The sequence below is a fragment of the Vespa velutina genome, chromosome 6, assembly GCF_912470025.1.
Source record: "Vespa velutina chromosome 6, iVesVel2.1, whole genome shotgun sequence".
In the NCBI taxonomy this organism is placed as follows: Eukaryota; Metazoa; Arthropoda; class Insecta; order Hymenoptera; family Vespidae; genus Vespa; species Vespa velutina.
In genome coordinates this window covers 9,742,166-9,769,713 of record NC_062193.1, presented here as the reverse complement: position 1 = coordinate 9,769,713, position 27,548 = coordinate 9,742,166, and the positions used below count along the sequence as shown (strand labels likewise).

The following is a 27,548-nucleotide window of genomic DNA, read 5'->3' as shown; positions in this document are numbered from 1 at the left end:
AGAGAGAGAGAGAGAGAGAGAGAGAGAATGTGTGCATGTGTGTGTGTGTGTGTATGTGTGTGTGCGTGTGCGTGAGAGAGAGAAAGAGGGCGCTAGTACGAACTTCGCCGCGAAACTGAACACGGAGAAGTCGTGGGCGATTCCCCCGAACACCGGCCTCTTTCGGTACGTCGCACGGCTTGCGCACTAATGTATCAGTGAATTTGCGGAGGCGAGTCTAACCTAGTGTAGCTTTACGTGTGCGCGCGCGATCAATCAAGAAGAGAGAAAGAGAGAGAGAGAGAGAGAGAGAGAGAGAGAGAGAGAGAGAGAGAGAGAGAGAGAGAGAGAGAGGTAGCGAGAGAGAGAGAGAAAACTAACATCACGGCCCTTTCCTACAAAGAGAAGATCCTTGACTCTCATTCCGACTAATCCCGTGCATGCGCGTCCCTTCTTTTTTTATTCCTTTTTCTTCGTCTTAGTCGGGGTAGCTTTCTTGCAAAGATACCTAAATTTTTCAACGTATCGCATAGAGGAACTTCGTCGTCATCACGTTCTTCTACTTTTTTAAGCGCCAAGGCAAAGTAAGTGGAGTAAGAAGATCGTCGTTGGATTTATCGAAACGAATTCGAAAAAGTGACGTACGTTTCCACATAATTTTTGAGAACAGTGCTTACGTCCCGTCTCGTTCTATGCTTCAAAATGATGGAGACACAGAATTATTGGGAGGACAACTCCGCTCATTCTATGCAAGTCAAATATGAGAGGTAAGGCATATAAAGTGCTTTTGATCGATCTTTTTGATTAATCGAAACGCTTCTACTATAACTAAATAAGAAGCAGGTAGGTAACTTTATGCTGCTGATTTCGAAGAGGCACGTCTATTATTTTCCTCGGATCTCTTAGTAGACAGCCGGATCGTATCACGTGCTTTCGAATCGATAAATAAGACGTTACACAATATAAAGGAACGTTCGTTGCCTCGAGAAAGCGTTTCATGATTGCTCCGAGACATTCCTTTTTTTATCTTCATTCCTCTATTATTTATTTTTAATAGAAACGTGTAAATTTAATTCCGCTTTATCGTACGCGAGGAAGATTTTTTATCAGCGAACATTCCCCGTCGATCATCGTTTCACATAATCGTTTCTCAAAAATATTTCTATGGCCTACTAATCCAAAATAATCGATATTTTCGATAAAAGCGAGAATAATTTCTTTGTAGCAAAACGCAAAAAGGAAATCTTTATTGTTTGCTAAAGTTTTGCGTAGAGACAGACAGAGAGCGAGAGAGAGAGAGAGAGAGAGAGAGAGAGAGAGAGAGAGAGAGAGAGAGAAAGACCTAAGTACTTACTTTTTCGCGATGCACTCGTTGGTCATAACGGAGTGAATTAGAAACAGAGAGATACGAATATACGTCCATTCATGGAAAATCGCGAGCAAAAGATAGTTCATAGTCGCATGATCAGTCAATGATAACCAAGATGCTTTGGAAAATAATCGAGCACGAGCAGAGGCCGTTATCGCGGAGAATACACAGGTGCTTCGATTTTGAATTTCTTAGTTCGCCTCGTGCCCTGATAATCAAATACTTTCGTAGATATCACTGTTTTATTTGTCTTTTCAAAAGCAACCACCGCTAAAAAATTCATGGCCGTACGCTAGCGCTTTACAGATAAGATAAAATAGAGAGAAGTCGGCATTTTCTTTTTTTCTCTATCTCCGTCTCCCCCCCCCCCCCTCTCTCTCTCTCTCTCTCTCTCTCTCTCTCTCGATGTCGATCAAGCGCCACGTAGTACGCGTACTTTTTGGCTCGGTCGGCCGACCAAATTAGATTCGAACTATAAGCAAGCGTTTAAGCGTTCCTTAAAGCGCTGATCGGTCGACGTCGATGACTTTTCTACATTTTCCTTTGTTCGTGCGCATGTACGTGCGTGCGTGCGTGCGTGCGTGCGTGCGTGCGTAATCTAGAATTTTTCGAGCAGATTGTGATTATTTCTATAGATCGCTTATATTTACCTCGACTTTTTTTTTATATGAAAATCTATTCAAATTTAATTAAAGACGCGACGTCATGACATAAGAACGTCATGACATAGCGATTTACTTAAAAATGCCGATCACCTATTAATCAGCACAATTAATAAAGTTCTGCATGAGAGAATGTATAAGGCCTTTAAATTGACATTTAGGAATAAAAAATACAAAACTAGCTTAAAAGGAAGGATGAGAATATTTTTGTATATATAGGGGAAAAATTTATTTACAAGTGTTATCGATGCGGCTGACAATTGATGCGATGATTATTCCATCTTCATTCGTTATTTTCATCTTCATTCACTTTATTTCATGTATTTCTATTCACCCAACGATACGAGCATGACGCGATGGATTTTTTCTTTTTACTCGACGCGATCGATTAGAATAGGGACGATTAGCGAGTACTTTCCGATCGCTTCAATTTCTCTTATTACTTAAGAACGCTCCTAATGCGTACGATTTGTTTTATATTCAAGGCCCGCGATACAATCATTCGTGTGGAATGCGCGTGCAATGGAGAAGGTCGAAAAAATCGACGTAATCGACTCGTTATGGTGTGTTGGAAGCAAGGCATTATCGATATTATGGACGTTGCTTATGAAGAAATTTCGCAAGAACGATAGAAGCAATTAATAAGAGAGCTCTTTGATTTCTCTCTCTTTCTCTCTCTCCCTCCCTCTCTCTGTCTGTCTGTATGTATGTATGTATCTATGTATGTGTGTGTATGTATGTGTGTGTATGTATGTATGTATGTAAGCATGTATGTACGTATGCATGTAAGCATGTATGTACGTATGCATGTGAGGCGGCACAGATCGTGCGCATTTCGTTAAAATTGAAAGAACTTTTGATCATTTCCTCCTTTAATTAATGATGCTATAAAAATGATACATATCTGGTAAATAAAATTAATATCAATTTTATGGGAACGATCGAATTGACGGATATTGCTTTTGTTTTTAAATAGATACACGTTGTATTACCTAGTACGATAAGACGTAACGTTATTGTGTTGAGATAACGATTTGTTATTTAGAATATCGATCATTCGTGCGATATTCAAGAACGACAATGATCACTATCGTTGTAATTTATAAAGGCGATATACGGAAGTAAAATTGTTTGGACGAAATATTTGATTTATTTGAATAAAAACATAGGTATTAGAAGTGACTTTTTTTGCCTTTATATAGTTTTATTATTCGGACGGAGAATTTAATAAATAATTGCAAAGCGATCGTACCCTTGACCATTCGCTCGATCTTTTCACCCTTCCACTCTCTTTTCATTCTCTCATAATTGTTTTCTCAGAAATAAATTAACGATCGGTCTCACTTTCAAAATCGTCGCTTCGAAAGCGAATCACGAAACGTCGCGCCGTCGAACGGAAAAGAAGTGTCTCGCAGTGACGTAAGTAGGATAAGTTTATACGTCATGGAAAATGATAGGAAGGTTTAGCATATGCGTGAATTCCTTCGAAACCTCTCTTCTATCGACTAAATTATCGACTAATCGATTATTTTAGCGAAATGAATTTCTTCTTCTTTCTTCTTCCTCTTCTCCTTTCTAGTATGGGTACTCGCTGTCAATAGGGAATATTCAGGATTAGAATTAGGATATTCGGCGAATTTCATATTTCGGTGGATTTCAATCGAAAGACAAAATCTTGGAGTAGGCGTAGTATTATCCGGCGTCTGAAATATTATACATAGTAGACATACGGATATGTAGTAAATACATATGTAGGTTGATAAAGTATAACGCGCTCGTTTCCAAACCACGTTTTCGTTTCTCCGCTCTCGGTCACGTAGGCACGTACTTAGTACTGTCCGGTCTCGTTTATGCGTGGGAATTCGCGTATACAGTCAGCAATGGTAGGAGCCTTTGGATTATCGATTGCTTCTCGCCTCGCCTACTCACTCGAACACGAGTTATCTTTTCCCGTCGCGTATTTATCTCGAAATCTCTTTCCGTTCGTGCTTGCCTTTGTGTTATCTCTCGTCGTCGAAAGTAAACTCGTTAGAGATAGAAACAATAACACTTTGATCGCTAACGCTTTTGCGTTTTTTCCCTAATTAATGTTAAATATGTATTTAATGATAAATTGTATCCTAATATCAATTTGTATTAATTATTTTCTATTGGAAAGTAATGAAAATGAACATAAACATCAGATCTGCCGATGCGAATGAACAAACGCGAAATACAAAAATGCATCGTGCTCTTCCATTCCCGGTAAGAAGAAAACGATGGTAACGATTCTTCGATGATTGGGTCTCCATAGTATTTTAGTATTTTAGCTGCTTGATTTGGACGCGACGGGAATTTATGAAGGCTTCGTATAGGATATTTACTATCGTTAAGGAATGGGAAGCCAGTGACTGGGGCGTATGTTCGATACGAAAATGATGAAGAGTATGGTACCTTTGTTACCTGTCGTACGCGTTCGGTTCCCTCGTAGGGAGGATTTTACGAGATTACCTCTCTCGACCTAAACGCTTTCATATCCGAAGACGCAAGGAATGGAAATAGAGGAGATGAGGGAAGAGGCTTTTCTGTTAATCGAACGCCGACCGAACGCCTACGCCGAATGCGCAAACGACGTAACACTCGGTTAAGTTCAAGAGAATAAAATCGACTCGATTTAATTGCTTTCAATTAAATTTGTCGCTCGGGTCAACCTCGAAGACTTTCCTTCAAGTTCTTTCTGTCTGTCTATACATACGTATAGTATATACAGATATATAGATAGATGTTTTATCCATATATGTATATACACACACACACACACATATATATATATATATATATATATATATATAGTTTAAGCAACAAAGTCGAAATCAGGCTGTAGCCTCTTTCGCATGCGCGGATTATTCGGCCGTTCGAACGGTGAAAAGACGCGAGAGAAGACCGATTATTTTGCATATTTTAGATCTTCTCGGATGTCGATAGCCTTTCTAAAAGGTACATTCTTTTTTGCGAATGATTCTCAACTTTCTTTTTCTAGTTTCCAATCTTGAAACGTTTAGGACACGGTTCGTGTCGAAACTCCAAAGAAAGTTGCTTTTCTTTTTTTGATAATGAGAACACGAGGATATAAGACGTGTGTACGAAATTCAATCGCAATCATTTCGCGCTGATAGCTGTTACAGGGACGATTAATTATCATCGGTCGACACGTACTGCAAATATGAGATATGAACGTATGTGCGATAATCGAATTAATTCGTTTTTAATAAGTAAAGATCGTTTTTGTAATAATAATAGTTAATATGATCGTCTTAAAACATAAGACAACGACCTGACGTCGTTGTTTCATTCGTTTCATTTCAATATCAACGAAAACAAGCCAAACGAAATCTCTAACGAAGTTTCTATGCTAACATTTCGAGCGCCGTCTCTTTTACTGCGATAAATTCAAAATAAAACGATTTTTTTTGGCCCGTTCGTCGAAGCTCGAACTATTGGTCCGTATGGGCGTTTAAAAGCACGCTCGGCTGCACGTGTTGCCGATGACTCGACATAAACAGAAAGAATTTCATTAGAAAACATAGTTTCCGCGACCTCGCGCTACGATCGATCTCACACTTTTACACTTCAATGGTTGGCCGACGTTGTTCTAATAATCGGCCTCTCGCCATGATTCTATTAATAATATCGATCTTTCAGGATCGAAATTCTTTAAGCATGATGCGATCCAATCGAAACTTTAACCATGAATTAATAGAAGAGAAATTGCCAGGTCGATTATTTTCTTTTCTCTTCTCTCTAAGCTCCATCCTGTTGAATTTGGTACAAGAGCTTTAAGGTCAGTTTATAAGGAGGAAAAAATATATAATTGTTTACGACCGACGCTGACGCGGCTTGGTCCTGGCGCATATAGATACCTATGTACTTAACCATGTACGATGATAAAATCGTATACGTCGCGATAAGGAGTCGTCGTGGCAACCCGTTAGTACATACAATCTACAGCGTGCAACGTACAACTTACTTAGCCTACCTTTTCTTAATCCTTTTCTTTTTTATTATTTTTTCGTTGTATCGAGATTCGTATCATGATTTTTTTCCCCGATTTGTATCACCGAAGAATCGATTGATCGCGCCCGTAAGGTTTCCTTTATCCTAGAAGGATAGGATAAAGAGCAAAAGAGATAGTTTGCTTACGTGCGTACGCGTATATATACATATACATATGTATATGTATATGTCGCGTCGTTCGCCACGACGAACGAACGAACGAGCGAGCGAGAGAAGGAAGGAAAGTGAGAGTTACCTTGAGAGCGCACGTGTGGTCGCGCGTGCTTGCATGCGCGCGCACCACGAGATAGTGTTAAGGCGCTCATCGGTGTATGCGACGAGCGCACGTGCGAACGTGTGAGTAGGCGTGGAAAATAGTACACTAGACTATTCGCTCGAGGATGCGACCGCTGATTCATCTTACGATCGACCGATCGATCGATCGGCTATGTTTTAATGACAGGCCAGACGAAAGCCGTTCGAATTTCCTTTCTTTTGAAGAAAACAAAAAGAAAAAAAGAAAAACGAAAGAAAAAAAGAAAGAAAGAAAGAAAAAAAGAAAGAAAGAAAGAAAGAAAGAAAGAAAGAAAGAAAGAAAGAAAGAAAGAAAGGATAGGAAAAAATTTTGTTGGCAAAGCTTGAAAGACACATTTCATATATTTGGCACGTAGGCTAGGCTTCCTCGCTAGATCGAGTCAAGGTTTGAACCGCGCAAACGTACGAAATTGGGGTCGGCCATTGCCAAATTTAACCATGCCAACCGAACTATTACTAGAACTGTGTGAAGTATAGATATGTATTCTCGATGAACGAAAGAGTCGCTTTTCAAAATCGCAATCAACTCCATTTGGATGGTAACGTATGCGATAGACTTGAGGCTAATGTAATTTATCAGATATTATCATAGAAATCGAAATCGAAATCGAAATCGAAATCGAAATCGAATTATATTTAACCTTGTCTTTTATATTTTCCAATGGTTATTACGAAAGGAGATATTCGGAAGATATCAAAAGGACTAAAGAATTTGCAATCGGCGCGTCACGCCAGATCACCCTACGCCGTGAGACAATTGGATGGCGCAATGATTATCGCCGATCAATGGGATCCATAATGTTGATCCCTTTACGTTCGATTTCTCGAGGATGATCGTAGCAATTTTCGAAAAGAGTTTTGCTCGACGAAATTCTTTTGGCGAGTCTTGGGTTTAAAGAAAAGGTCTCTATCGTCGATAGAAACTCAAGTATACTAGGTAAAATCGGGACGGGTAGTTTACGTAAGAAATAAGTAATACCATCCTTTTCCTCTCTCTCTTTTCTCTTTCAATGTCGAGGTATCTCTTTTCGATTAGATCACGATTTTTCCAATTTCGCATTTTCGACTCGTAAATATTCTTCGATTTTACAATGAGAACAAGGCGTTCGTTTTATCCTGCAAGTGGAAGAAGGAAAGACGAGAAACGTCAAGGAAACGTCGAGGAAACGTCATCATAGACTTCTTTGAGTCTCGAGTGGGGACGAACGAGCTGGCACGAAGCAAAGCGTTTCAGCGAGAGAGAGAGAGAGAGAGAGAGAGAGAGAGAGAGAGAGTCACGTTGTACGACACGCGCTCCGATCGCGCGGACTCGAACGAGATCTATGTAGGTTAGTATTTTTATATAGCGAGCAACCCGGTATCATGAGAACGGAAGGGAGGCGACGTATGTGTGTCTGCGTGCGTGTGTGCTCTCTCTCTCTCTCTCTCTCTCGCGCGCGCGCGCTCTCTCTCTCTCTCTCTCTCTCTATGCCTATGCCGTTCATACGTTCTCTATACGTACATACGCGTAGAAGCGTCTATTCTATCGCTTTTCGTGCCGAGCGACGTGCTGAGGGGCCGTTGAACGCAACCAAACGACGACTCGTTCGGCCAAACGAATATAAAGGCCGAATGTCGAATTACACGGATACGAATAGGTAACACATTTATCGGCTCGATTCATACTATTAAATTTTTTCTTTTTACAATTTCGAGAAGAAAAGTTTTAATATTCGTTGAGGCAAGGCTATATCAGGTACGTTCCTATGATCATCTCCAAAAAGAATATCCTATATGAAAATGTAGCATTTCTATTTAAAATGCATTATGCTCTCTATAATAATTATAGCATCAGGCGCGTCTAGTCGACTAGATGGAACGATTCGGTGAGAACCAACACGCAAAGTTCACGTGATGCGCACGTTGAAAATTCTATTTTAATCCATCTCGGGTAGCTTCTTTAAGCGGTGCTTCATTTTAATTATAACTAACGCGGTATATTATTATTCCTCACGGCGCATCCTTGACCTTTCACAACGGCGCGGCGCCCTCGCGTCATCGGCAAATAAACATGGCGGTTTTGCCATGAGAACTTTTGGTGGCGTTCTTGCGTAACGAAAGAAATCGGCACGCGTGCGAGCATATTCCGAAATCGAGATTACGCGACGATACGGTTTCCGAAATTTTCTAAGAAATCGAGTCGTCGTCGTATCAATGGTTAATATTTCAATGGAAATGATTCGATGGTCGAAATATTTTGAAAAGGGGAGCGACAAGGAAGAAAAAAAAGATAAAGTGAAAAGGAAACATGCCTCGAAGGAATTTCTTCGAACGGAAAGGATTTACGTTCGTTCGTAGTTCAGATCGTTCGACAATTTTAACGATCGAGCTCGACCGATTTTCTTTCTCTCTTTATCCTTTACTCGCCGCGATCACGCGACTATTGAGACGAATCAATTCGACGAAGGAATGACGAAGTGAGCGTTTTAAAACACAGAGCTCCTTGAAACACAACCAACCGTAGCCTCTTCAATCAAATCAAGGTGCCTATCTTCGAGAGGAAAATGATAAAACTGGAACGGGATGAGAAGAGAATGCATCTCTTCCGCTATTAACGAAATACGATTTAACGTTGAATAGCAAATGAGAATTTGTCACGGATAAAAACTTTTCACGAGAAAAGTTTACTTTCGTTTCGAGGATTCGCATCGTATTATCTTCGATATGTTACGTTATGACCTATTGCGCAGCTTCCTCTTCTCTAATTGTAAGAACCCGAACTGAAATAATTCGAACTTTGTGTACCCGTTATGAAAAGAAAAGAAATATCGACTTATCAACTTATAAATATACTTATGTATGTAGCATTCTATTCTAGAGAGAGAATTTCCCAATTGACGAATCGTCAAATCTCACGCTCCTTCATTATTATTGTTGTTATCGAGAAATATGCGGAGAAGCAATCTCTCGAGGGATTTTACTTGGATAAATCTCTATTTGGTGATGTCGCTAGAACAGAATTTCTTCTTTTTCCTTTCGAAGAGTTACGTAATCGCAGATTATATTAGTATTACGTTCGCAATACGCTCGAAGTGTCACACGTGTTCGCCCGTAAGGTGTCACACATGTGCGTACATGCCAGTACACTCCGGCACAAAGCATAGTGCTTTTTTTGTTTTACTTCCGAGTAGAACTGTCTTGAGTTTATGCAAAAGTTCCTTCATATTGCGTTCGTTCGCCGATTGATAAGGAGCTGCGCTTTTTTTTCTCCTTCGCCTTATTTTCTCTCGTCTCTGCATTATCTCGATTTAATTCGTTCTCGCGATGCGCATGCGTATGCGAGGGAAACATTCACATTTCCATTAACTTATATTCCTGTCGCTTGGCTCGGCTCGAATATTGTGAGTTGGAAAGAATAACCGATGAATTATATCGATGTAAGACCAATGGGGTCTACCGCTATCAAACGATGGGGAGTAAACGGGTAGCAAGGACATATCTCGGATAGCTCACGGCATAATACAGTCGACGAAACGTAAAATATTTTATGAAGGATACCTCGAGCAGCAATAAATTTCGTCGTGGCTTTGTCTGTCATTTATTCTGACGTTACGCGTCTCGCCCGCAGTATAAATCTTTCAAAAGGTAGTCGCGTAAATCATGCGCGATTCGGAAATTCGACGACGAAGAAAAGATCGAAGCTTCTTTGAAATCTCTCGTACAATCGTAACAGGACGACGATTCATCGTGGCACGTATCATGACACGTCCTTTATTTTTACCGTCCATTTATCTTTTAGATAGATACTACATAGGTACTTGTATATCTTTCGCATACTCTATACCGTGAATCTAGCGTAATCGAGGGAGCTTTAACGGGGTACCAGGAACAACGACAAGAACGTTCATATTCACTGGAACATAATGTTGGAACTCGTACCATGATATAATGCGACTCTGAGGGCTATGCAGCGATCGAATATATCATTCAAACGGCCGGTGCGTAGGTGATAACGCCTAAGTACACGATATAAAATCTTTTACATGTTGTCAGTGTTGTGTGTGGGCGCACGATTTGACGAAGGCGCACCTTACGCACGTGCGTCCTAAGCTCGAATGTTTGCTACGTTGCTACGATGAAGGCGAGCCCGGGCACGCATGGATGCTCGCACGGAAAGGTCGTCGAAGGACGTATTCTCTCAACGTGCCCGATTTTCTGCGAGATGTGTGTGTGTGTGTGTGTGTGTGTGTGTGTGTCTCTCTCTCTCTCTCTCTCTCTCTCTCTCTCTCTCTCTCTCTCTCTCTCTCTCTCTCTCTCTCTCTCTCTCTCTCTCTCTCTCTCTCTCTCTCTCTCTCTCTCTCTCTCTCTCTCTCTCTCTCTCTCTCTCTCTCTCTCTCTCTCTCTCTCTGTTATTCTCTCTCTCTAGCTATAACGTTAGCCTATGTTTTCGTTCTGGGACAAAACAATGAAGAAGGGTCCGTTGACATTGAAAGTTTCGAACGCGTGAGTCTTGGCTCCAGTAGTCCTTGGCTCCCGACGCGCGTAGTCCAGCGCGTTCGGTATATCGATTATCGGACTGTGCGACTAATACGGCCTGCGCTATTTCACGAGCGAAAAGCACGTATCCGATAAAGAGATCTAAAAAAAACTTGGCTACCACGTACTCTTTTGCTAATAATAACGTAATATTTTTAAAGCGCGCGCGATTTTAACGCGGACAGTTACATACATATTATGTATATATACGTGTATTATATCGAGCTCGTTTCACGATGGTTCACCTCACGCACGTGCGCGATATCTCTATCTCCCTCTTTTTCCTTGCTTCTCCCGCCGTTCTTCGTTGACCGTTCCCCTCTTTCGCCGAGCGGATGCCGTAAGTGCAACTATACATATGTGAAAGTGAATGCACGCACGAGCAAACACGGACTCCGTCGGCGAGATGCCGACGTAAAGGTCGTTGAAGGACGTCGTGAATCGCAAACCACGATCATGCTACGATCTTTTCGGAGCAGATCTCGAATCAGTGGAAAGGCGAACTTCTTTTTTTTTCTTTCCTTCCTTTCTTTTTCTTTTTTTTTCTTTTTTTTTCTTTTTTCTTCTTTTTTTCTTTTTTTTCTTTTTTTGTTTACCAATTCTTCTCGACCTTATCATTTTTATTCTCATACTTAATCATTATTATCAATCGTTTTCTTTTTCTTTTTTTCTTTGTTTTTGAAATGCGGAATGGTGGGCTAACGTGACTTTGCATGTCACGTAGCCCACAATGCTCGCACATTGCTACTACCAATCGAGCAAAGTTCGCGGATATTCGAGCGGGTCGATGGGTGGATCGTAATTACCGATGCTATTAATGGACGCTATATATATATTATATTCTAAGATCACGCGCAAAGTCTCTTAACGAAGCGCTAAATCTCTTAACGAAGAAAGAGATTTGCTCGCCTCGTTTTATCGCAAGGCATGTGTTTCTTGTGCATCGTATCTTTTCTATATAAACGGAGCGCGTAGACGGGACGATAGGATGGAAAGAAGGGAAAGAAGGCAATGGGAGAGCAGCCTATGAGAGAGTCACATGCCAGAAAATGTCAACCACGTGCTAGAACACGAGGCTCGATTCTCTCAGGCATAACCACTTTCGGTCTCACTGCGTTGAGTAATTTCTTAGACCGATGAAATATAGGGGCATCGCGCTCGTGCTCGCTGGAAAAAAAGGAAAAAAAGAGCTTCGAGAAAACTCTGGATATTTCATTTTAATTAATTTCAGTTTTCCCTGACCTTTATCGTCATCGCGTGTCAACGTTCGTCTCCTTTTGCGATTGATAATCCGTCTCATTCGTGACTGTGATGTAAATCGATAAGCGGAAACGAGGCCGGCCTAAGCACGTAGCGAAATTGATTTGTTTCCAAGAGAGGTAGAGTGAAATTTGATGTCGGTGAAAGGAATTAATACGTTCGATGTGTTGCGAGCAATAGATATGAATTGTTTCGCGTTTTTTTGTTCTTCTTATTAAACCAATCGGAATGTCCTTCCTGGCTATTATCGAGCTGCGCTTAACGACTGTTGTGAAACGACGGCAGGCACGTGTCGCTTCAGGAAGATTTAGTAATTAAACGGTGCTCGAGATGGTTTAACTAATGTCGCGCGATCATCACGATCGATATTACGAATTTCCTGTCCCTATGGTGTATGCGAATTAATTCTAGCTCATTCTCGATCAATTACATTATTGTTGGAACTCAACCGTCAGTCATACAATCGCGTCGCGACGTCGGAATAGTCGGTTTGAAGTCGGAATCGAAGGATTCGCTATTTTAAAGATTCATACTCGACGAACGGATAAAAGAGAACAGCCAGTTCTCCTTAAGTCGTTTACTATCGCGCGGGAATCTAAGGAGTAAGGACATATGTCTCTCTCTCTCTCTCTCTCTCTCTCTCTCTCTCTCTCTCTCTCTCTCTCTCTCTCTCTCTCTCTCTCTTTCCTGTAAATTTCATAAGCAACGACGATGCCGGCCGAGTTTGCCGGTAATATGCACGCGAGCCAGATCGTGTACTTTTTCCGTGTGCTTCTACTTATAGGAAAGGAAAATCTATAACGGAGTATAAGCGTCCCGCACGGTATAACCTCGTGACAGGGTTATTGACTGAAACTCCGTTGCTTATCGAGATATAGAGATATAATTAGTAAGCATTACGTAAAGTGCCGTGGCCGTGAATCGTTCGTCTCCTTATCCTTCCGAAGACGAGCCGTGTCGCTCGTTACGTTGTTTTCCTATTAGGAATGTGCTGCTTTTATGTGAGATAAATTAAATAAAGAGCGATTGGATTACGAGTTTGACCGGATAGAAGAAGAGAGTAATTTCACAACTCGAGCGCACCGTAAAAATAATTGAAACGTAAATTATAACTTTTCCGAAGTATCAATATACATGCACATAAGTAAGTACGGTTTAATTGCTTTTTTTATTAAGCGATCAAAAGGGATAAGATATTGTTTTCATTTAACTTAGATGATCTATTTCTACATCCTCTAGGAAAAATTTTCAAGCCGAAATAGATACGTGTCCATCTAGATATGTAGAATTTTCGTTTAATCTTTCGTCCTGATCGATCAAATTCTTACATTATCTTTTATAATTTCTACATTTTCCTACGTCCACGATCTGTGCATGATAAATCAATTATATGGATAAATGTTTTTTTTTTTTTTTTTTTTGTTTAAAAAGAAAGCTCCTTTTTTTTTTTTTTTTTTTTTTTTTATCCATTTTAATCGTGCCAATCTAATTCCAAGCAATGCGTCGTGAGTTTAAATAGGTTTAAATACCGAGCTGTACGATAGTCGCGATTATAGACTTATGTACATGTCCCTGGTCGAACCGCTAACCTTTAAAACGAATCGTTGAGAAGTAAAAGTGTTTTGATTTTAACACGAAATTGTTCAGCGTAATTTTAGACATTTAATCGTCTATGAGATTTTTATCAGATTCTTTCGATCGTTATTATCGTTATTATCATCGTTATGAATCCGCATATGCACCGTCTACGACGGTGATTATAATTTATAATCTTAATATATTAAAAGGATAGGATTTAAAAAAACTTGGATATTTTTGCAATTATCAGTTACGTTTACTTTCACAGTTTATATGCATTTACGGATCGGCAATCGTGTATACGTACGCGAAAATCGTACATCGTCTATAAAAGTGAAAGCGGCTCGATGAGAACCGCTCGACATACGTAGCTCGTCGTTTATCGCTGCGAAAAGCCGATAGGATTCTATTGCGATCGCAATTATTAATCTTATCGATGAAAGTTTTCCCTCTGAAATCGTCCACGGTAAACTCCTTCTATCCTAATGCGCGTAACATTTTAACCGTTATTCAATTAAAGATATATTTTTCAGTTTGGATGGCAGATCCTGCAAGGATGAGATCTATAGAATGGGCATTGGGGCAGGATACTGCGAAGGAAACTTGAATTTCGCCACCGCCTCGGAGGACGATGAAGTTTACACCAAGAAAAAGGTTTCCAGGGTGAGTCATTGATCTTTCGAAACGAAACATTCGATCGCTATTCTTTTTTTCTTTTTTCTTTTTTCTTTTTTCTTTTTATCTCTTTTAATTCCTTTAAATTCTACTTTAACTTGCGATTTCTAATTGGAGATTATTTTCGGCACTCGGAAAATACAACATAGCGTACACGTCGTAGATGGATAGATAGATAGATGCCGATGTAACGTGCACATCTTCAAAATCAAATGTCTTCGCGTGGATTTAACGTATCCCAGGGGAATTTTTGTTTTCGCAGTTGGAATTTCCTGAGAAATATTCTACTCGGCGGTTTTTGGATAGATTTTGCCGAAGCTTGATTAGATTTTACCGGAAACGAAACCGTTCTCGTCGTAGTACATACATCAAACTCGGCGTATGCATATATGTGAAATCTTGTAGAAAATTTGCATCTTCGAATAGCCAAATGCTAAATCCAATTAAAGGGCGAATGGATGGTGCTCGAGAAACACCTTTGATCGTCAAGTAACGAATGCAAGTAAAAGCCAAGTACGCAATAGCTTTTAATATCGCGCCAGATGTTAAGGGACATGTGTCGTCGATTTTTATCGGAACGTACGTCGACGTCCGTTCTGGAAAATACTGACGTATAATAAATTGTTTTTCCGCGGCACGTGCCGCACCACGTTTGTTTATCAATCGCGCGAGCCATGCATGCGATATTTCTTGGAACGCTACTCCCTCTTTCCTTGAGCTTCTCACCTGATAGTAACTTGTCGTTTTTAAACGTAAACAACACGCCTTTCCAAAGTCTTTTGTTTTAATCCTATTTTATCGTGCTTCGAGTATCCAAGCGAAAACTTGCCTTCGACTACACTACACACGAAACACATGCATACATACATACATACATACATACATACATACATACATACATACATCTATGTATAAACATGTATAAATTTTTGTTTTGTTTTTGATATAGCTAAGAATTTCTTATATATTCTTCTATTAGGACTTTATGAAATTAGGACTTAAATGAAATACGATTGAAAGATGATTGAAGGATGATTTTCACGCGTTAACACGATTCGATATGAATAATATTAAAGTAGGAAAGGCTAGATGCATGGTATTAGTTAGTTTATTAGTCGGTTAGCCGATTGGTATTAAAGGCCGAAAATGCACAAGTGCATATACCGAGGTAAAATAGACGTATATAGACTTGCTTCGCGCGAATGAAGCGTTTGCTCGCTCGTTTGCTCGATCACGTGCAGCTCGCACGCGTCGTGCCCCGTTCAAAGTACGGTAGCTCGAAGTATGTAACTAAATACTTGGATAGCTACTCGAGAAACGTCAAAGAGAGAAAGATCGCTTTTGACAGCCGTGCGCTTGTCCGACATTATGTCTCTCTCTCTCTCTCTCTCTCGCTCTCGCTCTCGCTCTCGCTCTCTCGTTTTTTTCTTCGCAATTACGGGTCAGTAGTTCGCTTATCTTCTATTTCGTTTCGAACGATGAGGCGAAAGAGAAAATATACCTTGACGATATTCAAAGTTATGATTTGTTAAGCTAATGCGTCGACCAATTGGGTGGTTTGGTACGTATGCCAAGGGTAACATCACATTCGACGAAACGTGATGGTCTTGCCACTTTTATATAAGTCTTGCGAACGTTTCGCGAGTGTTTGCATATCGTCTTTCTCACGTCAGACACGGCGAGAGACACGCGTGCTCTTTCCGATGTTCCTACGTTTACACAACTCGACGATCGTTGGCTTGTCGGCCGAGGTCAAGTTTTTTTCTCTCCTCTTTCCCTTCTCGTTATTTTTCATATTTCTCATCGAGATACCTGAGAATGCACACGCAATGGATGTTTTTTCTTTTTTTTTTCTTATTTTATTTCAGTTACTTTGATTTCATTAGCACTTTGAACAAAATACGATTCAGGCATCTCGCGTACATTTTAGAGAAAGAATCTTAAAATTCTCAGGCATCGTTAATCGTTTCATCGATTTATCGATCGATCACCTTCGGCAAATTTCTTCATCGTTTCTCTTTCTCCGTGTCGCAATCTCTGTTTCTTACCAAAGTACCGATTGTTTCGAGGTCGTGTCCAGGAAGTAGCTCGAGAGCGTGACGAGCCATATTTTCGAGATGCTGCGAGCCTGCCAGGTAATTACACGAGTCGTTCGGCTAATGATAGAGAGGGAGAGAGCGAGAGCGGGAAAATGGGAATCGTTCGGAAAAATTGCTCAAATGTAGAAGGTTACTCGAACGGGAACGGGAGAGTTCGTAATCGAGGGAGTTCGGTCGAGTTAACGATAATCGCTAACAATAAGATTTGATTTTTCATTTTGATAAATCGATTAACATCAATTTCTGTCGAAAGATTTACGATTAATTTTCATGGCCGTCGCTTAATTTTCAGGATTGGTGACGTCTTCTTTCCCCCCCCCCTCTCTCTCTCTCTCTCTCTCTCTCTCTCTCTCTCTCTCTCTCTCTCTCATTACGTCCAACTTTTCAATCTCATGCGTTATCGGAAATAATCGATCGCCTAAGATCCTTTATAGGTAATTCACGCATTTTAGAAGAAAACGATTCAGAAAGATTGTGCACGTGGTTATATCTATAGAACCTTTTTTTACAATCGAACGGTAAAAGATCGTAGGGTGAGGAATCGAGTTTAACAGGGTGGGACGTTGAATGAAAAAGGGTATTCCAAATATCAGTATGCTTTATGTTAGTATCGAAGAGAAACGTGAGCCAATAAAGATTGTCGGCGGCCCGTGTCATCGAAATAAAACGAGGAGAAAACCTTAGACTTTATCTACGCTTACGTAATACCCAGCGATTGGATGTTGTGTAACGAGCCGCTTAATCCGTCACCGATTGATCGACCGAGAACCATTTATAAACAACAATACCGCACGGATATCGCGAATCCTTCCCCGTTGTTCTCCTTTCGACGACGCAACCTTGATTATAATGCTTCTAATAGAGGTGATTTCTAATTGCGCATCATTTCTCGGTCAATGCGTTATTCCTTTCTCATAAGCGAATCACTGTCGATAAAACGTCTGTAATGTTTAGCAGGCGATTGCGTGTTAAGTTGTAAAAAAAAATCAAATGGAAAGCACTCCAAAACGCGCCATTTCTAGATGAGTTTGATCAAAACATACGTGCGAGTTAACGCGACACGCGTATTCGATGACACGAAAGAAATTTCTGTGCCGGACCGAATCATCCATGGCGGGAATACCTGATCGCTTTCTCGGTCATGGCTATGACTCAGGATCACGTTATGCGCGCGCGCGCTCTCTCTCTCTCTCTCTCTCTCTCTCTCTCTCTCTCTCTCTCTCTCTCTCTCTCTCTCTCTCTACTGCGTCAGCCGAGAAACAAGGTCTGATATACGTGCGTACGCGTGACGTTCTAAAGGATACCAATTAAATGTTACTTTCCAAATAATATTGATTATACTTATCATTGCCATAGAAGGACGCGTTATAATATTACGAGTGAGCAATTTTATCCGATAAGAATTTTTTAACGGAAACTAGAGAACAGTTAAAAAATATAAAGAGTAATTTTATATATTTAAATGATAAACGCCGATCGATTCTTCTCGATGGTAGTAAGAATGAATTGAATTGAAATGCGAAAAATGATTAAAAAGATACGATCATCGCAGAAAAAGCAGGGAGAGAAAGTGAGAGAGAGAGAGAGAGAGGGAGAGAGGGAGAGTGGGAGAGCGCAGGTCGATAGCAGAATTTTCAAGGCAACCATCTTCGTCCATCATTCTCAGCAGCCTTTGCCTTCCGGCGTATCGCCGACACGTGGACGTGTCTCGAGATAATTCGAGTCACGAGTCCGTCTCTCTCCTTCGACGCTTTTGGTAAGAGCTCGCTGTCCGAGCAATTTCGAAAGTCGTTCGACGATCGACCACGTCGTCGACATTTTCGTCGTTGTCGACGACGTGTCTCTGGTATCGACGCCTCCCTGCCTACATTTTCTATCGTTCCATGAAACGTACCGATGTTTATGGCTGACGTGATCGGAAAGCCTTCTCTTTCTCCTTCGAATTAGCATTTATCGGCGAGGCATCAGCATTCATTCTTTCTCGAATCGTTCTACTAATTCGATTAATAATTCGGCTCCGACGTAACGATCAAACGAATATAAATCGTATATATATATATATATATATAATAATAGTCGTTTTGGAACAATCGATTTATCGTTAGGAAGCTCGTCATTGTCTTATAAAAATCCTTATTCGAAAGTTTCGGCTCCCTCTCGGACCAGCGCGAAGGAGAAACGAGGCTAAGGTATTTGCGTTGCAACGAGTGACACCGTAATCATTCCTCTTCCTCTCCGAAGCTTCGAATCATTTCATCGGCTTGTTACGAGGTCGCGAGATAGCTCGTCCCGCGAATCGTGAATTCGCATCGATGTTCGCGCCAACGCGAATAAGGAGAAAAAGAAATGTTCTCCTTTGCCGAGGTTGAATCAATCGAGTTCGCGAGATCTGACCGATCGAAAAAGGATTATCTAAAAAAGAAGGCGAAAACAAGATAAAATCATGGACGAGGACAATTCTTCGGTATTTCCCGCTTGCTATCGTTTTATCTTTGGCTTCGGCTTTAATTCCGTGGACAACGATAAACGCGAGCAATTGTCGTCGATAAACGCACAATCTCTTTCTCGTTCGTTCAAGAATATTTAATGAAGCTAAAGGAAGCTCAACAAAATAGGACGTCGACCTGTAAGAAGAAAAAGCTGGAACGAACGATAGCGCGTTCTTCCGTCCAAGATCTAATTAATGCATCTATCCGTTATCTTTCTGTCTCGATAACACACTCAATTACACTCGTCGTTTTGCATTAACGGTATATTTCTTTCAAGCACTCGCTTCATCCATTTGTTAACGTAAACTTTTAGAACTGGATTGAATCGGCCGGATAAAAGGAAAAGAAAACTTGATAGGTCAGATGGCACGAATCTTGTGGCGAAAGTTAAAATAAAATGTTTCGCTCGTTGATCGTGATAGGTCGATTAACGCATTAGTTTTATAGACATACGCACGCGCGTACGCACACTTTATCAGTTTCCAGGCTTTATCGGTTCGAGCAGCGAACGCGTTCATCCTCCCTCTTTATTATCGATTTTTTTTTAACTCTTCTTATCGTAGTCCACAAGGGGGATTTCTTTTTCTTGCGTCACGTGCCACAAGTCGAGATTTATTGGTACAACACGAGGCGTCACGAGAGCTTGACTCGACGACTCACGATTATTTTCAGTTTTCAGCGAATAAAAGAGCAACCGGATATCGACTTGGACTTTGTGCTGCGCTATTAGTATCTTCGATAACGGTCCTCTCTCTCTCTCTCTCTCTCTCTCTCTCTCTCCCCCCACCCCTACCCTCCCCGTCTTTCGTTCGCGACCTTTACTCGCGCTATATAACGAGGATGGCTCGTTTTTTGACAGATCCTTTATTTTTTACTTCTCGTTAAGCCTTCCTTGGCTCCTTTTTTTCTATGCCCTTACGTTATCCATATTTTTCAACTATCCGTTAATAACTTTAATCCCTATTAATTACTTGGTCTTCCATCCACTTTTCATTTATTAACGAAAGTTTCTTATTACTGGCAAGTGTGCCGGCCAAACTAAACACAATTGTACAATCCAAATGACTTCCTCGATCTTATTAATGAGACACGGATCTCATGTCTCGATTTTTCTTTTTACACGACGTGTAACGACGTGCAAAAAGGCAGATCGTAAATCGAAGGATCTCGACGAAAACGAGCTTGGCCTTTCTCGAATGCTTTTTATAGTTGCTCTTGGCGTCTATATCTTTTCGTTCGTCGAGGAGCGTACCGTCGTCGGCCGTTCGACGGAAATAATATACATATTCCCAGTTATTGCGTCAAGAGCATTGAACACAGCACGTGTTTACTCGTCCGATGCGTGCTTCGTTCGTGGCCATTCTCGGATTGGATCATACATGTTTATTCTCGCTAACGCGAATTTCATAGGAGGGTTACCACCAACGTGACGATCGTCGTCGGACGTACGTCAGTCGTAATGCAAAGGCTAATCCGGGATTAAAGGCGAATTCTACGAAAGCGAATATTATCGCGTAAAACGTCCTTTTAATTGCTTCTACCTGCTAAAAGGCGACTCTCGGCTCCTTGTCTTATTCTCCTTTCTCGTTGGTTCGGCTTTAACGACCCTTTTGTCCGCAATCTCATCCGTACGAGATATGGTCGGTCAGACTTTTTCGCTTTCCCCCACCCCCATCCTCGGACGCGTCATCGAGCCGTTTGGAATATTAAGGCCGAGCCAGCTGTCGCCGAGATTAACAGCTGTCGTCTCCTCACCCTTTTCATGAATTTTACGTATGAATTTTAAACGAATCTTTATTCGACGTATCATATTCCGTCACGTCATTATTCGCAAATAATTAAGGATCGGTGAAAGGACATGGTTTTTTTGTTTTCCGCTCTTCTTTCGGACAATAATTTTCTCGATTTATTTCGCGAACGAACGATTCATTCGCCAATCGTAAGAACGATCGCATTTTCCTAGGAAACGTGCTTCGTAAATTTAAAAGAGTCGCGAATTTAAGCGCGGAAGAAAGAGCAAGAAAGAAAGAAAGAAAGAAGGAAAGAAAGAAAGAAAGAAAGAAAGAAAGGAAGAAAAAACAAGGAAAAGGAGAAATTATTGCCGACTCCCCCTTCGCTCACGTTCGTTCTTGCCCGTGTACGATCGTAGTTACGCTGTTGTTGCCATAGACGTGTCCAAGATCCGGTGACGTCTGGTTATCGTTTGAAAAACAGCGGGATCGACTCCTTCTTGATAAACTCTGATCATAATACGAGAACATCTTCATGGACTGGTTATAACCGGGCAATGCGATATCACGACCTCGTTAAAGCGGTTTCCATCCTCGTCAGATTTTATCATCTTTCCCTTGCACCAACTAATTTTTCTTTTTTCCTTCGGGGATTATTTGAGGTCAATGTGCGAGCCCGTTCTATTCGCTTACGCATATAATATATATGTCGCGGATCGTACACATACGTAATTAATATGCACCACGTGCAGACCATATTCCGTTTTCCTTTATATCATTTTGCTCTCGATCGCGCTAAGAAATTTATTAAAGAAATTTATTAACGCCGAATATTTTACAATATCATTTTTACATCACGTATTTTACATTAGAGCTCACGAGCTGGCATTACGGGGGAAAATGGCATCGCTTTGCGGAACGTCAAATCGGAAAATCGTTGATCGTTTAAAAACATACGCATCTTCCGTTCGACATCGAAATGTCGATTCGCAAAGTGAAAAAGTATTCTCTTTCTCGCGAATAGAGAGAAAGTGCGTCCGGTTATATCTGGTTAATAGCTTATACGCCAATCGAACTTTGATGACCTTTTCCTCTTTGAGATAGAAAAATCTTTGACGATGTTTACTAAATAAGATACATGCGTACGAACGACTCGGCCGAGTACACGAATTAACGTAGGATAAATGAGAAATGGTAAAGACCCCTCCGACGAATTTCGGATGCGTCACGTCGTACCCTACTTCTCAGCTATTTTCGTCGATCGAGTCTCATATTTAATAGTTTTATTATAAAAAATTAAAAAAAAAAAAAAAATCGACGTGAAAGGAGGAGGCGCTCTCTTTGGTAAGATCTTTTTTTATTCGGACAATGTCGATCTTGTATTGTAAGGATCAACCTTACGCCGTAGCAGATACCCGTAATAGTTAGGTACGAATGCAATACATATATACCTGATTACACTTGCGTACGTATGTGCGTAGATTCACAACACACGATAGGTTCAACGTTGGCTCACGTGTTGGGCGTAGTGCATGGCGTTTCCAACACGTGACGTCGGTCCTCGTCATCACCGAGCGACATCTCCGTCCGCCGTTAAAGTAAAGCGAGCCTCGAAGCCGGCGGAACTCAGTCGCTCTCCTGCCACTCGCTAAGGAGGACGTTTCTTATTAAACGGTCGTTTATATCCGCCGTAGAGCGCTGCCACTTATCTATCACGCTTAACCGCACTATGAGCCATATTCAATATCCCGGCTAGAACTAGCTTAAACTTTCGATAGATTTTCCAATTTTGTTGGAAATAGACTCGACGGCAGCTCAGTACAGTGCGTCTACATTGCGTTTAACAGGTATTATGTGCTACTCGAGGATACTTCTGTGAATGATAGATATCTATATATATATATGTATATATATATATATATATATACATATATAGATAGGTAGATATATATATATGTATATATATATATATATATGTATATAGATATAAAGCTCACTGGCTTTTCTTCCCTCGATTTCTTATACTTCTGGGACGTTTCCTCGTCGTCGTTTCGTCGTTTCGGACATCTTATCGCGCAAACACGACGATGGTCACGCACAGTATGGATAATATTTTGAATATGCAATATTATCCGGTGATTAATCACGTCAACGCGGTACATTCGCCACCGACGAGGAAAAGGCGTTGCTTGAACAAAGAGGTAAATTGTGCTTTTTATTTACGTTAAACGACGAACGAAACGTTTGGAAACGCGTGTCGATACGCGTGTTATCCGAAATCATATTATTAAGGCAATTCCATATCAACTTACGTACGTTGTTGTTTTCTTTTTTTTTTTCTTCTTTCTAAGAACTCGAGCTTAACTCGATTAATTTTGGCGCGCGATGTACGTGGAAAATCGCTGTAGAGTTACGCCAGCGAAGTAGGGCGTTCGATCATTCCTCTATTATCGGCGGGGACGATCTCTACTGACTTACGTACGTAGATGTATTAGGAATAATTTTAGGATAAACACGACATACGCGAACGTACACGCGATAGATCGAATTAAAAAAAAAAAAAAAAAGAAAAAAGGGGCAAAAGATAAGGAACCCTCTCCGATATCCAATATCCGTTATGGATCCAAAGGATTCGACGCGAAATTGATATGAATAAAATGTACTTTTTAAAATTCTCTCAAAAGTCTTAAAATTCAATGAGTTTCGCTCTTATCGGATGACGACACAGCATGGTTTCATTCGTAACGAGTGTTAGTAAAGTTAGCGAAAAGACTCGATAGGCTTATTAATAACGTTTATTTATTTGGCTTTCGCCGAGAGAAAGGATCGTTCGATCGATCGTTCGTTTTTCCATTACAGCAAGATCCGATGTCGCATAGGATCATCGAGAAGCGCAGAAGAGATCGCATGAACAATTGCCTTGCCGATCTCAGCAGGTTGATACCCGCGGAATACTTGAAGAAGGGTCGCGGCAGAGTCGAGAAAACCGAGATCATCGAGATGGCCATACGTCATATGAAGCACCTGCAAGGTCTTCGACAAGGTTCGGGAACTTTGTGCCGACTATCTTTATTATTTTCGTTCTCGAGGCAAGGACAAAGTGATAGATCTCTTTTTTCTTTTTTTCTTTCGTTTCTCCTTTAGGCACGAAGCACGCGACCGTTACACCCGTGCACGCGCACCCCGAAGACAGCATCGACAGCGTTTCCCATTCGACCGCGGCCTCGACCGCGGCCGAACATTACAGGCTGGGCTTTCAAGAGTGCCTCAGCGAGACGATGCACTTTCTCATCGAGGTCGAGGGCTTCTACGCGAGGGATCATCTCTGCGTACAGCTGACCAATCACTTGCAGCAGCATTGCGAGAAGATTTTGGCTGCGAGTGCGTATTTGCGTCCACCGTTATCTCCCTATGTTCTTCCCTATGTTATTCTAATTTTCATTTCAGAAATTATTTGAAATATTTTTAGGCGACAGACTGGGCTTTCCTCAGCCGGAGATGCCAATGTCGAACGGTAGCGCGAACGGCACGAGTTACGCTCACGTTAGCATACCTACGATATGCCAGCCTACCGTTCACTCCGATCATGGCTCGAGCTCCGGCGTGAGCTCCTTCGGCGATCCTGAACGTCCTCAGCGCCCGCTCGGCTCCGGCGTTTGCTGCAGCCCAGGTCCAATACCGCCGCCTACGATCGTCAGCGACGACAGTAACCACAGCAGCCATTCTCATAGCACGCCTCCCAGCGCTAGCAATAGCTATCGCCCTCAGAATTACAAGTTCAAGAGCTCGATCAAGCAGAGGTTCTCCGCCGAGAGGATAAAGTCGAGTCCTGAAAAACAAGCGAATTCCTCTCACGGCGTTCCAATTTTCGCGCTTCACGATGGCGGCGCTTTTTACGTACCTTTAACCGTCGAGGCTTCCATACTGAGCCCTTACTTTGCTTTCATTCCGGACAATGGGCCAGACACGGTCCTCCATCCGGTCACGATATCCGTCAATTTCAATCAACATTCGACGCCACCGTCGGCGCCAAGTCCAACCGCGATAACTGCGATGACGACGACGGCGACGACGATGACGACGACGACGACGACGGGCACGACGACGGGCACGACGACGACCAATACGATAGGAAACGGAGCCGCGCCGTGGTCGACCCAACACAGTCCTATTTATCAGACGTAAAGATCCGTCGAGACGAGTAAACGATTATTATTATTTCCTCGCTCGAGATATTTTTAATCGTTCTCTCAAAGTGCGACGAAGATTCCTTTGATTGCTATTATCTTTGAGAGAGGGATACCTGAGAGCTACTATTAGCACGACGCATTGGCGCCTTTTATGAACAGGAACAATTGCGCTCGATAAATATCGTCCATTAGAAACATTCCGGAGTATTTGCGAAGCGTCCTACTTTTCTAAAGCGTCCTGCATTCGGCGAATATTTCGACAAGTTGTCCGTTCGTATTTGCGAGTACTGTCCAAAACAGTAACGAAGAAAATTGACGCAGGGTGACGACAAATTTTTAGGCACAATATTGTATAATCCTATATCACGTACCTATTATACATGATATCGGATACTATATACATATATGAATGATAATATATGAGACAGGACTCCATTTGGAGGACTCTACAGAGAGGGGGCCTTTTTTAAGTGGAAAATATTTCGCGACTAATAAACTTGGTTCCATTCAATTTTGACAGTACAGTCTTGATGGACACTAGTATTGCACGAAAGTATTGCATTTTATCACATACGTGAAAGAAAAAGTTATTTATTCGAGAGAAAAGCACATTTTCTAATTCTAAAGATATATACGTAGCGTGTATTGCTTTCGACGAGTGGAGTCCTCTTTATTATTAATGTTGCTATTATTGTTACTATTACTATTATTAGGATTACGATGACGATGGTGTAGTGATAATGATGATGACGGCTATTATCGACGATTATTATTATTATTATTATTATTATTATTATTATTATTATTATTATTATTACTATTATTACTATTATTACTATTATTACTATTATTATTACTGCAACTATTGTTATTATTACAACGATTACTATTGTTAGTAGTTATCGAGCATCAACGCGCGATATACCGAGAGGAAGTTTTCTTTCACTTACCGAGGCTGTGGGTTGCTTTAGCATTTACAATCGTTGGAAAGAATAAGCGATTAGAAGTAGACAAAATAGTTACGAGTATTACGAAGAGAATCTTCGGCTCGCACTTTTGCTTCGGTGTGCCTTTCCTCTCGCCTTTAACAATCTTATTCTTGTCCCTTTTCTTATTTTCCATTCTCAAAGACATTTTCTTTTTCCTTCGTAGATCTTCTTTCTTACATCGACAAAGCCATCCTAAGAATCTTTAAAAGAGAATTAACTCCGTCGGGGAAACACAATCTAATTGATTGGCGAGTGCTTTTAACGCATAGGCTAACACTTGCCAATCAGTATTATACTGCTCTTTTCATCATTTAGTCTTGACATTATTCGTTCTTCGCTCTCTGCATATTCTATGTTTCCCTCTTTGTTACTTGTTACCAAACAAAAGTTATCGAGCGAAATAAGGAGCGCTTCGTAATTTTCATCTTTCGTTTTATTGCATAGATGATTACTACATTTCGCGTTATACCGAAATATAATACGTACAAACTGGTGTTCGAGGAATCGAATAAAAATTTCTTTTGATCGGGATCGCTCAAAGGGGACAATTAATTAATTATTATGATCTTTGGAGAAAATGTTAAGTGGCTCGAACATCAATCCAATGTTAATTGTTTATAAAGATTTGTAAAACGATCGAAGTGAGTTTATCCGAATGTGCCTAGACAATGCCCCAGGGCCGACGAAAAGATATACGAATAATAGCGGCTAGTGCATTACAATTTTTACATGATCCCGTACGTATAATAACAAATCAATACTATTATGTCAAATAAATGAATGTGTATAAAAGTGCCGTTTTTTCGCGCATAACTTGTGTGTCCACGTTAGATCGCGAGAATATTGAGCCTGCTCGATGTCTCACGAAACAGGTCTCAGCAACTAAAGACTGAAAAAGACCTGCATTACATTGAATTTCTTGCTAGATCGATTTCTTGAATAAAATATATATTTGTACATATTATCTTTAATTGTAACTTTATCAAAGAATTTATTGCAATAGATTATTACTAGATTTCGCGTATTTACCGAAATAAGATGCGTACAAACTGGTGTTCGAGGAATCGAATAAAAATTTCTTTTGATCGGGATCGCTCAAAGGGGACAATTAATTAATTATTATGATCTTTGGAGAAAATGTTAAGTGGCTCGAACATCAATCCAATGTTAATTGTTTATAAAGATTTGTAAAACGATCGAAACGAGTTTGTCCGAATGTGCCTAGACAATGCCCCAGGGTCGATGAGAAGATATACGGTTAATAGCGGTTAGTGCATTACAATTTTTACATGATACCGTACGTATAATAACAAATCAATACTACTATATCAAATAAATGAATGTGTATAAAAGTGCCGTTTTTTCGCGCATAACTTGTGTCCACGTTAAATCGCGAGAAGATTGAGTCTGCTCGATGTCTCACGAAACGGGTCTCAGCAATTAAAGACTGAAAAAGACCTGCATTACATTGAATTTCTTGCTAGATCGATTTGTTGCATAAAATATATTTGTACATACTATCTTTAGTTGTAACTTTATCAAAGAATTTATTGCGAATAAATTATATTTACCATAAACTGACTCTTGCTCATTCTGATCTGCGGGTTATATATATATATATAACTCTTTATATATATATATATATATATATATACTAAGCTAGAAT

At 40.7% G+C, this 27,548-nt stretch overlaps 1 protein-coding gene across 8 annotated transcripts; it reads left to right on the top strand.

Annotated features, from left to right (window-relative positions):
* The first annotated feature begins 289 nt into the window (after positions 1-289).
* On the top strand, positions 290-27,459 carry LOC124950138 (transcription factor cwo-like). 8 transcript variants are annotated; one of them, XM_047496441.1, is made up of 5 exons: positions 290-746; positions 14,244-14,373; positions 23,563-23,746; positions 23,848-24,084; positions 24,173-27,459. In XM_047496441.1, exons 1-5 carry the CDS (start codon positions 682-684, stop codon positions 24,886-24,888), a joined length of 1,332 nt encoding a protein of 443 aa, XP_047352397.1. In that variant the 5' UTR covers positions 290-681; the 3' UTR covers positions 24,889-27,459. The 8 variants fall into 8 exon arrangements, with proteins under 8 accessions (XP_047352397.1, XP_047352396.1, XP_047352398.1 ...); XM_047496440.1 differs by lacking the exon at positions 290-746 and adding an exon at positions 7,954-7,994; XM_047496442.1 differs by lacking the exon at positions 290-746 and adding an exon at positions 10,787-10,839.
* The last annotated feature ends 89 nt before the right edge of the window (positions 27,460-27,548 follow it).

Excerpts from the sequence above, each read along its gene's own strand:
- LOC124950138 (XM_047496441.1), top strand. The coding sequence starts at position 682 with ATGATGGAGACACAGAATTATTGGGAGGACAACTCCGCTCATTCTATG. Across the intron at positions 747-14,243 it reads ATGCAAGTCAAATATGAGAG|TTTGGATGGCAGATCCTGCA; the intron begins GTAAGGCATATA and ends TATATTTTTCAG. Across the intron at positions 23,747-23,847 it reads CCTGCAAGGTCTTCGACAAG|GCACGAAGCACGCGACCGTT; the intron begins GTTCGGGAACTT and ends TTTCTCCTTTAG.